The sequence below is a fragment of the Protopterus annectens genome, chromosome 16.part0 (assembly GCF_019279795.1).
Source record: "Protopterus annectens isolate FY-2018-M chromosome 16.part0, PAN1.0, whole genome shotgun sequence".
Classification (NCBI taxonomy): Eukaryota; Metazoa; Chordata; order Ceratodontiformes; family Protopteridae; genus Protopterus; species Protopterus annectens.
Genome location: NC_056750.1, coordinates 500528871 through 500544223, shown reverse-complemented (window position 1 = coordinate 500544223; position 15353 = coordinate 500528871). Strand labels below are relative to the sequence as shown.

The window sequence follows — 15353 nt, the reverse complement described above, 5'->3', positions numbered from 1 at the left end:
TAGAACAAGAAGTGAAAAAGGGGCAGGTTGCAGTGCTTTGGTCGTGTAATTCATATGAATACTATTCACCTACTGGTAAGATGTCTTGCATACCTACAACCTGAGAATTGGAAAGTTCCAAAAACAGCACCAAAGACAGTGTAGATTCCTCAGGCTGAGGAAGACTTGCATCCCCCAGATCTTACAGCAATTGACAGCAGCAACAGTTAGAAGCTGAAGCCTTTATAGAAGCATTGTTTGGAATGTTATTGCATTGGTAGCTACAGTGAACAGGATAATTTTACAACTCTTATAGCACTTGCGTACAAGTGCAGTCTCTCCTACTGTGCTGAAAGAAATAGACGAAATTTATTAATAAATCTATCAGTTGTATGATGTGGACAACTCGTGATATGCATCATAGGCACACACTTGCATATTGTTATGTACGTATGACTGATTCATATTTAAAAAAAGTCTCAGATTAGGTGAGTTGGAGCAGGTGTGTTTTATGCACTAAATTAAACTATCTTGCTGCCATCCTGTGTGTGTTGACAGCCCCTTCTTCTAGCAGTTGATGTTACAGCATCTCGTAACACAGACAAGTAAGTATATTTTGTAAGTACAGTTCATTTTGCCATTTTCTTGATTTATGGGATATGCTCATTCAATGTTTGGAAGTGAAATGGTTGGTTCAGCAGCCAGGCATGCTATCCTAGTGTCACATTGTGCACTGGTGGGAGGGTGGATATATCACCGATTGCTGGAGTTTCATTTAAAAATAGCTACATTGAAGGCACTGAACAAGTTTTCTCAACTGTTGACCCATGAAAGAGGGCCTGGCTTATATTTCAAATGATGTGGTGATTACAGACCTGTTATTTTCTTCAGTACCAGGAGTTAATAAATGATGTAAAATTACTTTAAATAACATTTTTATTTAATATTTTGCTCAATGTGGTAATAGTTAAAAAGGTAACACTGCTAATGAATTTTTTTATGTTCTTCAGGTGGATCAATCAAGAGAGAGAGCACTGTCAAAAGAGCGTGCAACTCAGTCAAGGCTGGTAGAATTGGAAACACAGCTTAGCAGAACAAAGACTGAACTGAATCAACTTCAGAGAAGCAAGGAAGATGTAAGTAGTTCTGCAGAAAGCATCTCCAGCTGTAATGAAGTGACACTTTAAATCCTAAATCTTGAGACATTAGAAATACTTGATTACAACTACTGTGGTGGTGGTGCTGCGGTAGCCTTGTCGCCTCACAGTAAGACATTGTCCTGTTCGATTCTCAGCTAGAGCATCTTCTGTGTGGAGACATGCGTGAATGGGTGTACCTACGTTGAAGGCTGTGCGTCAGGGCTGGCAACACAGCACGTAAAAATCTACTGCCAATCATTAGCAGACCGGAGTTCCGCTGTGGCGGCCCCTAGCCGGGAAAAGCCAAAAGACACAACAAGTTATTTGCATTTTGAACTTTTAACATTATTTGTGTTTTTAAGTCTGTGTTCTTTCCTTAATTTTTACCCTAAAAGTGCTTAACAAGCCTGAATTTTCTCTGATTGACTGTAATTGCTGCACACCTTACATTACATCATTGTAATACATAGAGCATGGTAATTACACTGTGACATCAGCAAAACGATTAATGCACATTTTGATGTCACAAAAAGTGCATAACAGAGGCTTGTGTCTAATCATAGCCAAGTTATGTGTCTGAGACTTGGTTGTCAAGAACACATGTCCGAGTTATGATCAGAGAGCCCCAGTTGTAATTCTTTGTAGTACATGGAGTTTCAGCTGCTCTGATATACTACTAGTTACAGGGGGAAAATTTGTAGAAGCACAAAGTGTTTCACAGGTTTTGAAAGCTGTAGAACTTTTAGCGCCGTCATACAGGTAACAGCCACAAGAAGAGAGTCTCTGAACACATAAATTTAAAAGCTCTTAGGCCCTTCACTGTGCCACTTTTGTGTGATATGGAAGTGTATTACAGATTTTAAAGTTGATCTGATGTTATCAAAGTCTTCATTCATTACCACAGGGTCTAGGATCTAACATTAGATCTGAGCTGGCAACATCCAACAGATGGATCCAAGGCTCGAGCTCCTCCCTCTCCCATAATGCCCTGCTGCCCTCTAATCCCCAGATCTCATTTGCCATGCTTCTTGTGCACACGCATGTCCACTGGCTGGTTAAGTAAAAGTTTCTACTTTTTCCTTAGCTTAATTTTGTAGTGTCTAGAGTAGTGTAGTCTATTTACTGTTCTTTTTAGTGTTGATCCTTCCCCTCCTGTAGCTTAGTTTAGAATACTTTTGTGTGTGTGTCTGTGTGGGTAGGCTTTTGGTGCCCTTTTTCTTCTGTAATCCGTTACAGCTTTATCCAGTTTTGGATAGTCGCTGTAGTGTAGTTTTCTGTGTTAGTAGTAGCTGTAGCTTGTTAGAATGTCTGATAGGCCTGCTGGGTTTAAAAAGTGCTCTTTGTGTGGTTGGAAAATGCCTTATTCTGATATGCATGAGGAGTGTGTTTATTGCATGGGTGCCCTGTACCTGGAGGTTGAGTGCGACCTTTGTGCTGCATTTAACTAAAAGGGCCTTAGTGGAGCGCCACAACAAATTATTTCTAAATGGTCTGGTTCAAGGGGGGAATCCTTCATTTCCCCCTCTATGGCTTCTTCTTTTGAACTGAAAAGGAAAACCCCTTCTCTGCACCCAGTTCCCACCACGAAGCCATGGCTGTTGGATCCCAAGTCTCCGGATCTGATCCCAGCCCAGTCCACCATGGATCTGAGGCCTTTGGAGCCAAGAGCCGTGGAGCAATCAGCCAGTTCCATGTCCTCTCTGGATCAGATGCTGTTGGATCCGATGAAGGTGGAGTCAGCCTCAGATCAGGTCTGTCCACTGAGCCAGTTAAGCCTTTGGATCCAACAGGATCATCGGATCTGATTATAATCTCAAAACAGAAATCTCAGTAGGCTCCGAGACATTGGATCTGTTCCCTGGAGCCTGGCAGTAGCTCAGGGAGGTCTCTCTCCAAGTCCATCCACTCTTCTTCCTCCTCAAGATCTTTTAGTAGTCTTCTGCCCTCAGACATGGGCAGTATGATGAGTTTTCTCAAGGCCCAAGGCCCAGATAGAGTTGGGTCTCCTGGCTTCTCCTGCCCATCTGGCCAGGGGAGCCTCTCTCTCCTCCCGGCTTCTCATTCTCATCCAACCCAGTTGGGTTTGGGTTCTAGGCACCAGGCAGTTTGCGGCCAGATTCCTGAGAGGCCAAGTATTCCCGCTTTCTTGTCTTCGCTGGGGTTCCTGGCTTATTCTGTTTATCTACACTCAGAGTGCAGTGAGCCCCATACCAGAGTGGTCGATGCCAGCTCCACGGGGGGGGTGGGTCTAGTAACATTTGTTCAGACCAATCCCTTCCTCTTGCATTTCCGCATTTGATAGCTCTGGGCTGGTATCATCCAGGGGTCGGGGGGTTGTTTCCGGATGTGTTCCTCCTCTCCGGGGACTTCTTCCTTGGACATGGGGGATGGGCCCACTTCCAGCCCCTTGGTATTCCGGGTGATAGAGAGGACCATCTCTAGGTCTGAAGTTTCCTCTGCTGCACCTGTGGGTCCCTCCTGGCCTCTCTCTACCTTGGCTGGTGAGGCCTCACATCCTGTCCTGGGTCAGCCCTCCCAATTGAGCCTTCAGGAGGTTTCCTCCCCTCTGGGAGTCCCTGTCTGTTCTAAGTCCTGCCTGGAGCCCCCAGCAGAGGATGGTCATCATAAGCGAAAGTGCAAGAGGAGGCACTTAGACTCCCCTGTGAAGTCTCTCACCGAGGATACAGACCTCGAGAGAGGAGACTGTCCCCCAGATCTCCGCTCGATGATGTCTCCTTTGGAGACATCCTTGAACTCTTAAAAGAAAAGGGCGGATGGTCCCCCTAACCCCCGTCTTCGGAGAAGTCCGTATTTCTGAAGGCCTTCGGGATGGGTCTACCTCCTGGGTGTCCATCCTGCTGATGAGTTAGTGGATCTGATCGCTAGCAGGGCCTGGAAGGAACCAGACATGGTGGAGCCTGTTCCAAAGAGGGCTGACAAATTCTTTAGTCCCCCTGTGAACCATTTGTTCTGGAGCAAAGGTGTACCAGTCAATGCCCTTGTGGTTGCTGCAACCATGCAGGAGCAGCTAGCAGAGCAGAGCTCCACGGTCCATTCCCCGAACAGGGAGTCCTGGGTGATAGCCCATTTTGGGAAGCGGGTGTACATCTCAGCTAACTTTAGACTGAGAGCAATAGACTGTTTGGCATATTTTATCCACCTCCAAAGTGATTTTGTCCAAGAGCTTTCCACCTCCTTTGCAGAGCTATTGCCAGCGGAGAACAAAATTCCTTACACCCACTAGCCTGGATAAACATCACTTCCGATCAGTGGGTGTTAAGTATCATTTCCAAGGGTATTTCATTCCCTTTTTGGAACCCCTTCCAGTAGATCATTACCTCCCGAATGTTGTACCCAGTCAGTGGGAGTTGACCTACAAAGAAGTTCAACCGCTCCCTGGTCAGCCTCAGCAAGAAGCTGAGATCCCTCATAAAATCCTCAAAAGCCAGTTATGAAAATAAAATCACCACTGATTCCAAAGACAACCACAAAGCATTCTACAGCTATGTCAAGAATTTTAGTGGCAACATTCAGATCTGCTCTGAGCTACAGCACAGTGGCACTAAATATACAGAATCAACCGATTTTGCCAACATCCTGGCAGAAAGGTTCAATGCTAACTTTACCCCCCTCTTACCCTCCAAAGGGCCCACCTTTATACTGGAAGAATGCAAAACCCCTGTAATTACAGATGAACAAGTAAAGACCGGACTCTCCATAGCCAAGAGCACAGCATTCATGGGACCAGACAGCATCCCAGGCTGCGTCCTGCACGAACTACAGAATGAACTGGCACCCCACTTAAGTACCATGTTCAATCATAGCCTCACCTCAGGCTAAGTGCCTACTGAATGGCGCACAATGACTGTTATCCCACTCCACAAAGGGGGTGCCACCACAGACCCTGGAAACTACCACCCCATTAGCCTGATTCAGTCTGGTCTGCAAGGCCATAGAATGTATCATATTGCAGCTTATAAACAAAGACATAGGTAACCTCCAAACCCTGGACCCCACTCATTGGATTTGTAAAAGGTAGATCATGTCTACTAAACCTGATTGACTTCTTTGAAGCAGTCACTAGAGCCGTAGATGAGGGCAAGGTAGTGCAAACAGCCTATATTGACCTCGCCAAGGCTTTCAATACCATCCCCCACTTTGGAATTATAGATTAACTCACTAAACCTATGTCACAAGATGGGTGGCCAACTGGCTCACTGACAGAACCCACACAGTAAAAGTAGCAGACTCCAAGTCCGACTTCAGACCAGTGACAAGTGGAGTACCACAGGGTTCGGTGCTGGGTCCTCTCCTGTTCGGCATCTACTTCTCTGAAATGCAGATGAACACAGAAGGTCTTTGGCTAACAAAGTTCACAGATGACTGCCAACTGGGAGCCATAATAGAATCACCTAATGATGTAGACATTGTACAAAAGGGCCTCTCAGAGACAGATGCTTGGCGTCAAAGTCGTGGCCTCAAGCTCAGTGCCAAGAAGTGCATTGTCATCCCCTTTGGGAAAAACTCGGTATCCATGAACTACCGCATAAGCGGTAGCTCACTAAACACTGAAAGTGTGATAAGAGACCTCGGGACACAGGTGGGACAGTAGTCTCTCCTTTGATCACATCGTCACAGTAGTCAGGAAAACCTTCTATGTGATACACCTCATCACAAAAGGGTTCTCCTCTAGAAGAAAGGACATCATTTTTCCTTTTTACTCATCCATCATCAGACCCATTATAGAGTACAATGCCCCATTTGGCATGTATCTCACAAGACACCTACAACAATTGGAAAGGCCACAGAAATACCTCACTAAGTGGATTACTGGTCTCAAACAGATGCCATACACAGACTGTCTAAAAAACTCCAGCTCTACTCCGTTGCATATTGCCTACTCAGAGGCGATCTCTGCCTAACGTAGAAAGCTACGTCAAACCCAGAACTGTTGGGCATGCTACACTTAAAGAAATCCCAATCTCTCCGAACCACATGTTCCAGGGACATAACCCTTTTTACCACAATAAACAGAACATGCTGGAGGGATAGATTCCTGTCCCAGAGACTTCCCATACTCTGGAACAAACTACCCATTCATGTCAAGCAAAGCTTTTCATTGGCCCTCTTTAAGGAAAATCTTGACGACTGGATGGGAAATAGTAAATTCATCCCAGGCATCACTTCTGCGGCACTGCTTGACAGGGGCATAGGAAAATAATTTTCTTGGGTGGTGAAAGCCAGGGAACCTTTTTGGCTAAGCTTATATAGGCCCCAGGGCTGATAGCCTAGCACCTACCTATGAACAACTTCTTCAAAAAACAGAAGTCCAAAATGTCCTGCCAGGACAAAGAGGATCTGACACCTGTTCTCACTTTGTTTTGGTGCCGCAAAAGGCAGGGGACCTTCATCCAGTTGTGGATCTCAGCGAGCTCATTCTTTCAATACAGAAATGAACGTTCCAGATGGTCACTGCTCAGTCCATTCTGCCACTTTTATGCAAGGATGATTGGATGTGATATGAGGATCTCTAGGATGCCTACTATCACATGAAAATAGGCGTTCCAGGAGACATCTTCGCTTCTGGCTGGGTGCCAGTCATTACCAGTTCAGAGCCCTACCCTTTGGTCTCACTACAGCCCCCTGGCTGTTTACCAAATGCATGGCAATGGTTGCAGCTCATCTGTGTCTGCAGGGGTTCCAGGTCTTTCCTTGCCTTGACAATTGGCTCCTCACGGCACCTTCGAGGCATCGACTGATTCAGGTGATACAGTATGTTCTCCCCCTCTTCCGTCAGCTGGGGGATAACCGTCAACCTGGCAAAATCCAATCTGATTCTCACTCAACAACTCAAGTTCATAGGAATTCAGTTGAACTCCATTCCGGAGATTGTGACTTTGCCTCAGTGCAGAATTCAGTTGATAAGGTAACAGGTCAACCAGATATTGGACCTGTCTTGCTCCCCAGTTCATTTGGTTCTTCAGGCTCTCAGTTCCATGAAATTGGCCATTCTTCTTGTTCCTCTGGCCAGGTACCACATGAGTGTGTTACAATGGACTTTAGCTGTCCAGTGGTTGGCTCTTCTTTATCCTGTGACCATAAAACTTATGCCTGTGTGCAGACATCACTTCCAGTGGTGGCTTCAGTCTCAGGATCTCTCTCTAGGCAGGCCCTTCTCTCTCCCTCTGCCCAAGGTCACAGTGACTACGGATGCCTGCCTTATGGGATGGGGCATTTTTGGGGAAGACTGTCCAAGGCATTTGGTCCACAGTCGAGACCAAGTTGCACAAAAATGTTCTAGAGATGAGGGCAGTTCTTTTTTCATTGCAAGCTTTCCAGGACTGCCTCCCTCTAGGGATGATTGCAGTTCACACAGACAGCATGGCTGTAATCTGGTATGTCAACAAACAAGGGGGAAACGCTCTTACCCATTGTGCATCAAGGGTGTGAGAGTGTGGGAATGGGCTATACCCTACGGCCACTTCCTTGCTGCAACACACATACCTGGGGATTCCAACATGTTGGCTGACAGGCTCAGAAGATCTGTCTTAAGTCGTCACTAGTGTTTCTTCAGTCATTAAGTGTTAAATCAGATTTTTCACTGGTGGGGTCAGCCGTGCTGCAACCTTTTTGCCTCTCCTATCAACCACAAATGCGGCAGGTATTTTGCACTGATCCCCCCTCAAGGGGAGTAACCAAGGAATGCTGTAGTCCATGATTGGTATCTGGGTCTCCTTTATGCATACCCTCCTGTTTCCTTAAAACCCAAGGTTCTGCAGAAAGGGCTTTACCTGAGGACATCCCTTACCCTCATTGCCCCTTTCTGGCCTCATCATCAGTGGTTCCCCTTCATCAGGTCTCATCTAAAGTATCCACCATGGATACTGGATCCTTGTCAGGATCTGATTTCCCATCAATCGGGGCTTCCTCTTTCATACCTTTGGACCCTTCCCCTAACTGCATGGTTTCTGCAATTTCAGTGATGATTAAACAGTCCAGGCTAGCGTTCCCCATTAAACGCCTCCCAAAAACCCTCTACCAGAAAAGTGTACAGCAGTAAGTGGAAACAGTTTTTGATCTGGGCCAGGAGTAGGAATCTAGATCCTTTTTCTGCTTTGGTTTCAGATATACTTTTGTTCTTTACCTCCCTTTTCCGAGAGGGAGCAAGTTTTTCCACTATTAAGTTTCAGTTGGCGGCAATTTCCAATTTTCATGAGAGCTCTGAACTCACCTTTTCATCTAGGCTTTGTAAGGCCTTTATGAAGGGGGTGTGTCTGCTTTGTCCTCCAATTAAGGACCCTTTGTCTCCTTGGGACCTCATGCTGGTTCTGCAGTCTCTGACTAGGAGTCCATTTGAACCTGCTAGTTCCTGTGATCTCAAGCTTATGTCTTCGAAGACGGCCCTTCTGGTTGCTATCACTTCAGTTAGGAGAGTTTCAGAATTGCAAACTCTCGCCATTACTCCTCCTTACATGCCCTTTCACAAGGACAGGGTCTCTCTGAGAACGAACCCCTTCTTATCCAAGGTTGCTTCAGAGTTGGCCTTAAATCAATATATTTAGCTTCCAGTATTCTTCCCCAACTATTCTAACAGAGGTGAGTATATCCTTCATACCATATGGGTTTGGTTTTACTTGCAAAGGAATAAAGATTTTCATAAGCCAGAGCAGCTTTTTGTGGCCTTTTCTGATAGCAGATGTGGCCTTCCAGTCTCTAAGGTCACTATTTCTATGTGGATATCTAGCTGAATCTCTATGGTCTACAATGTGAACCACCTGGAGGTTCCAGGTCACATTAGGGCCCATTCTACTAGATCTTTAGCGATTTGTTGAGTCTTTGTAGCAAGGTTTTCTATTGACGATATCTGTGTTGCTGTCACTTGTGCTAATCCTCCCACCTTCATATCCCATTACAAGCTGGATTTGCTTTCTAGGAATAGGGATTCTTTTGGTTCCACAGTGGCCCAGCATTTCCTTCCTTGAGGCCTCCCAGGATGTATGGTAGCTGGAACTCTGACCCTCTGGTGATGAATGAAGACATGGATAACATCAGAAAGAGTTATGTACTTAGCATAACTTTGTATCTCTGTTATCCTTCGTCTTCATTCATCACATTTCCCACCCGCCATCCCCCAACCTAGTTTGATTGTGGAGGAAGTTGGAGTGTTTTTCTCTCTGCCTTAGTAGGAGTAGCTTCAGGATTATGTTAGCAAACTCGAATTGCAGATTAGTGGGCAGCAGAGCATTATGGGAGAGGGAGGAGCCAGAGCCTTGCATCTGTCTGTTGAATGTTGCCAGCTCAGACACAGTCATAGTAAGTACATAACTCTTTTTTTTTTTATTAGCTTCTCGCTACTGTTCTGTGTTGTCCAGCACTGACATTATTATGTTGTAATACTAGATTAGACCATATTATAAAACTAGATGAAAGTTTAACAGCGTTTTCTTTCATTAGAAAGGTGCTAAAAAGTGCCTTTATTCCGCAGTTTGCAAGTGATAAGACATTTTTGCTTTTTTCCAGTTTAATTGCTTGTATAATTTTAACTTATTTTTGTATTAATGACAGAGAAATAAAGATGAGATTATTTAAATTTTGCCAAGAATGAGAGCTAGAGTATTAAGAATTATAGCACAGCCAGAATTTGATGATTAAACCTGCTGTTCAGACCACAGTTTACTGATTTCTGAATGTATGCAGGAACTTGCATCCCCCTCAGGAGATTTGTTTTTACAGGATGTCATGGTTACCTGGATGGAGAAAGTTGGTAGGTCTGTTAATAGAAGCTTGATGCAGTGTGTGATGAAGCTTGCATTTCACAAACAGGACTCTGGTCATTTGGTAAGACTTTTAATGGGCAGCCAGTGGGGTGAAAAACATGATCTGAAGTAGGAACTTAATTTGTCAGCAACCTTTGGGATACGGATCCGATCTCGGATCAGAGCCTGCAACTTCTACCACAACATAGATCCGAGCTCCTAGCTCCTCCCTTTACCCATAATCCCTTGCCAACCCTGACTGACCTCAGATCTAGTTTGCCGCGCTTCAAGCTGGATTTCGAGCTCCTGATAGTTGAATAACTTTTGTGAGAAAAACTTTGCATTTTTTCTTCCCTTTTCTTTGTGAGTGTGTACGAGGGTTTAGGTATCCTATATTTGACTTATTTAACTTATTTTGTGTTTATTTTTCCTCCCTGCCCTCACTGGTACGTAGTGTGTGTTTGTGGTGTGTGTGTAGGGGCCTAGTGAGTGTGTTTTCTCTATACTATATCGGAGGCCCCTAAAGCCATCTTTTCAAAATGCACTGAGTGTGGCCATAAGCTTTCACAGGTGGATGGCCAAACCCGGTGTGTTAGGTGCCTTGGGGTTGAACACCTCTCCTCGGAATGCGCGATTTGCACAGCGTTCAACCCCAGGGCACTTAAGGACCGGAGGTCGAAGCTGATTCTGGCGGGCCTTTTGCCCCCGGATTCGGCTCCGGCCTCCGGTACTTCTGTGGCTGCTACACAGCCCTCGGTGATAGCCACCCCTGTTTCCCTCCCTCCGGTTGGGACTCAACCTCCCGCTTCGGCTCGGAGGAGAGGGAGGCCGGGAAAGCCAAACGGAAGGAGAAGCACCATAAGCGGCGGGCCGAGGACTCCTCCTCGGCCCCACCCGCCAAACGGGCTTCTCCATCCAGAGCTTCTGGATCACCTTCTCCTCGGCTCCGGTCCCCTTGTTTCTCACCGGGACCCAGGGAGGAGGGGACCCGGTCCCCGTCGAGGTCATCGAGGCGACACTCTAGGTCTGCCTCGGTGGCCTCGTTGAGGTCCACCTTTAACATGTCAGATGCAGACATGGACCGGATGATGAGGAGATTCATCCAGGCCCAGCTGCAGATGGGAGTGCTCTTGCCTCCCCCCCCCCTCTGGGGGGGAGCTCGACCCCATTTTTTGCTCCAATCGCTCCTTCTCCGACCCGCTTTCCAGGTTCGGAGCATTCAGAGCCGAGCCGCATTGTATCCGGGGGTGGGGTCGGAGCCGATAGTACTGGTTACTTCGGCTCCGACTGGTCCCTCGAGCTTGTCGGATCCGACCTCTCGGAGCCGTGGGTTGAGCTTCGGATCCGAGGGATTCTGTGTGACTTCGGCTCCATCCCGGTCGGAGCACACGGGTCCTTTGGATCTGAGGGTCTTGGCCCCGGATCCGGTTCCCGCTTCAGATCCGAGTGGGAGTCGACTCTCGGATCCTATCGAGAGTGGCTCCCCCTCGGCTTTCAGGGTGCTGGAGAGGGCACTGTTGAGTGCATCCAGGCCTCCGGTCCTGGCTTTGGCTCCCCCCTGCACTCCCTCTCAGCTGGTCCAAGCTCCCATCACCCGGCCTTCGGGGCAGCCTGCTTCAGCGCCTCTGGGTGTTCCTTTGGAACGTGACATTGCTGGTGAGTCTTCCTCGGACAGCCCCCCCGAGGAGGTCCAACACAAAGCTAAGTGTAAGAGGAGACACGTGGACTCCCCCGAGTCCATTACGGAAGATACGGACTTAGATGAAAGGGAAGGCTCCCCAAGGTCACACCCCCGAGGATGTCTCCTGTGGAGACATCATGGAAATGCTCAGAATTAGGGGAGGGTGGTCTGCCCCCAAGGCTTCCTCCGATGAGTCCGTATTTCTAGAGGCGTTCGAAGCAGGGCCATCTACCTCTTTGGTGTCCCCTCCCCCCGACCCCCTGGTGGACCTTATTTCCACCAGGGCTTGGAAGGAGCCGGACACTGTAGAGCCAGTCCCCAAGTGCCCGGATAGAATCCTGAGTCCCCCTGCTGAAAGAACCCACTGGAGCAGAGGTCCCCCCGTGGATGCCATGTTGGTGGCGGCGGCCACTAAGAGAGAGTTGGCTCAGGAGAGCTCCGCGGTCCACCTGCCGAGTAAGGAGTCTCGAGCGATGGACGCCTTGGGAAGCGGGTCTTTAGTTCAGCAACCTTCTCCATGAGGGCGCTGAACTATATGGCACACGTCATCTGGATGCAGCGAGATCTAATAAAAGAATACGCTGCATCCCCCCCCCCAGAGTCCATGTCGGAAGGGGACAAGCAGCTATACTCCTCCCGAATGTCCACTCTACGTTCAGTTTCCAACACCTCTATGCAGCTCTTGTCTCACGCCACTGAAGGAGCTGCTAGAGCTGGTGGAGCTAGCCTGGTAATGAGGCGCCAAGCCTGGCTCCGACATTGTGACTTCTCGGAACCCTTTAAGGCGTCATTCGCGAATGCCCCCTTTGATGGTTCTGCACTGTTTGGCAAAACCATTCACAACACTTTAGTCCAGAGTGAGAAAGACGGGAAGATGTTGTCTGCCGTCGGAGTCCGCTTCTCTACTCCCCAGAGGTCCTTTTCCAAGAACCAAAAGGGTCAGAAGAAGATGTGGTTCCGTAAATCGCATCAGTCCCAGTCTGCTCCGGACAACCAGTCCTCTGGTGGCAGAGGAGGACAGGGAGGATGCCGCCCAAGAGGCAGAGGGGATCCCAGAAATTTTGGGTCCAGAGAACCCTTCTCTGAGAGGCCCACGCAGAACCCCTGAGGGGTTGCCCGGCTGCTCCACTCTGGAGGCAGTCGGGGGGGGGGGCGTCTTTCGAAGCACCTAGCAATGTGGGAGTCCATAACAACAGATCACTGGGTGCTTCGCATCATATCCAGAGGCTACCAAATTCCCTTTATTGTAACCCCCAAAACCAGAAGCCTCCCTGATGTACCACCCAATCAGAGGGAGGCGGCTGCTACAGAAATTCAGCAGCTTTTACAAAAAAGAGCCATCCAACCCGTCCCCCCAGATCAGTTCAGATCAGGGTTTTACTCCAGGTTCTTTCTGGTGCCAAAAAAGACGGGGGACTTGAGGTCCATCCTCGACCTCTCTCTCCTGAACCTGGCAGTACCCAAAGAAAAGTTCCGAATGGTCACGCTACAATCTATTCTCCCCCTATTACGGGAGAATGACTGGATGTGCTCAATAGACCTCAAGGATGCGTACTGCCACATTCTGGTGGACAGACATTCCAGGAGGTTCCTCTGCTTCCGGCTGGGAGCCAGTCACTTTCAGTTTAGGGCCCTCCCCTTCGGTCTCACCTCAGCCCCCATGGTGTTCACCAAAGTGTTGGCGGTTATAGCGGCCCACCTGAGGCTTCAGGGAATTCAGGTCTTTTCGTACCTGGATGACAAGGTATCTGCTCTGTTCAGGCAGGGATTATTTCCTCAGTCTTGCTCCACGCCTAGGGTTGACTGTCAACATGGCCAAATCCTCTCTGGCTCCTACACAGGTAATAGATTTCATAGGGGCGAGATTGGATTCCAGACTAATGCTTGCCTTCCTGACTCCCGATCAGCTTCAGAACCTGAGGTTGCATGTTCAGGCCATTCTCCGACTTCCTGCTCTACCGGCAGAATTGATCCTGAGGGCTCTAGGGTCCATGGCGGCAGCAATTCCTCTGCTGCCCCTAGCCCATCTAAATGTGAGGGTCCTGCAGTGGACCCTCCAGGTACAGTGGTCCCTGTCTCGCAACCCCCTGTCCCATCCTATTCCCCTAAGCAGGGCTTGCAGAGGGTCGCTTATGTGGTGGCTCCAGTCCCCGAGTCTCCTCACGGGCCGACCATTCTCGATGCCTTCCCCCGTCGCCACAGTGACCACCGATGCCTCTTGCCTGGGGTGGGGGGGGGGCACTATTCAGGCAGTATGGTCCAAGGCACGTGGAACGACACAGAGACCTCTTTGCATATCAATGTCCTAGAGATGAGGGCGGTGCTTTTGACGTTGCAGGCACTTCACAGCTTCTTCCGATTAGGAGGATTGCAGTACAAACGGACAACATGTCAGTTGTCTGGTACATCAACAAACAGGGGGGAACCAGGTCTTATCCTCTTTGTCGCGAGGCCATGAGAGTGTGGGAATGGGCGATATCCACCAACCGCTTTCTCATTGCAATGCACATTCCGGGACGGTCCAACATCCTAGCAGACAGGCTCAGTCTTTCGATTCTGACCCCGTACGAATGGTCTCTCAATCCTCTAGTAGCGAAACAAATATTTGCCCAATGCGGGCAACTCTGTTGCGATCTTTTTGCCTCTCCTTCAAATACCAAATGCAACAGTTACTTCGCTCTAATCCCCCCTCAGGGGGAGTCCCCGAGAGACTCTCTAGTACATGCTTGGCCTCCCGGTCTCCTTTACGCTTACCCTCCATTGTCCATGATGCTAAAACTCTTACAGAAAGCCAGTCGGCTGGGGAGCAAAATGATCCTCATTGCCCCATTCTGGCCTCGTCAAACATGGTTCCCGTACCTGTTGTCTCATCTGATTCATCCACCCTGGATTCTGGATCCCCTTCTGGATCTCATTACTCACCCTCTGGGTCTTCCGACCCCCAACCTGGTCAACCTCAAGCTGACTGCTTGGTTGCTCGAGTTCCACTCCTGATAAGGACTCCCGGAATCTCCTCAACAGTCAAAGCCATCCTAGTAGCAGCACATAAACCTTCCACCAGAAGGGTCTATCAAAGTAAGTGGAAACGTTTTTCCATTTGGGTGGAGCACCATCACTTAGATCCTTTCATGGCGCCTCTTACATCGGTTTTGGATTTTCTAACTACCCTTTTTCATCAAGGGGCTAGCTGCTCTACAGTCAAGGTACAACTAGCAGCGATTTCGCATTATCATGTAGGGCATGAATTGGGCCCTCTAATTACTTCCAAGCTTTGTAAAGCTTTCCTCAAGGGTACCTTCCTTCTCAGACCCCCGGTCATGGAGGTAGTACCCCCATGGGATTTATCTTTGGTTCTTCAGGCCTTGACAAGCCCCCCTTTCGAGCCGGCGGCTACGGTTGATCTTAAATACCTCTCTTGGAAGATGGCCTTCTTGGTGGCCATTACTTCAGCTAAAAGGGTCTCTGAGCTTCAGGCTCTATGTGTTAAACCGCCGTACTTAGCCTTCCATCAGGATAGAGTTTACCTCAGGATCAATCCGTCCTTTCTGCCTAAGGTATCTTCGGAAGCTAATATTAATCAATCTATTAATCTTCCTGTGTTCTTTCCCAATTACCAGAACAAAGGAGAGTACAAACTGCATTCCTTGGATGTGCACAGACAATTACGCTTTTATATTCATCGAAATGCTGGTCATAGGCAATCTGACCAGTTGTTTGTCTGCTTTGCCAAAACAAGTTTAGGCAAGTCAATTTCTAAAGTTACCCTGTCATGGTGGATAGCTAGTTGTATCCTCTTGG

General features: G+C 48.2%; 1 protein-coding gene across 1 annotated transcript in view; it reads left to right on the top strand.

The window, feature by feature from the left end:
• The window catches only part of ODF2 (outer dense fiber of sperm tails 2), a 1208318-nt gene that overhangs the window by 1096553 nt on the left and 96412 nt on the right, over positions 1-15353 (top strand). The window contains exon 14 of the mRNA XM_044058138.1: positions 990-1115. Coding sequence (XP_043914073.1) covers positions 990-1115 — 126 coding nt within the window. The remainder of the gene's footprint in view (positions 1-989; positions 1116-15353) is intronic.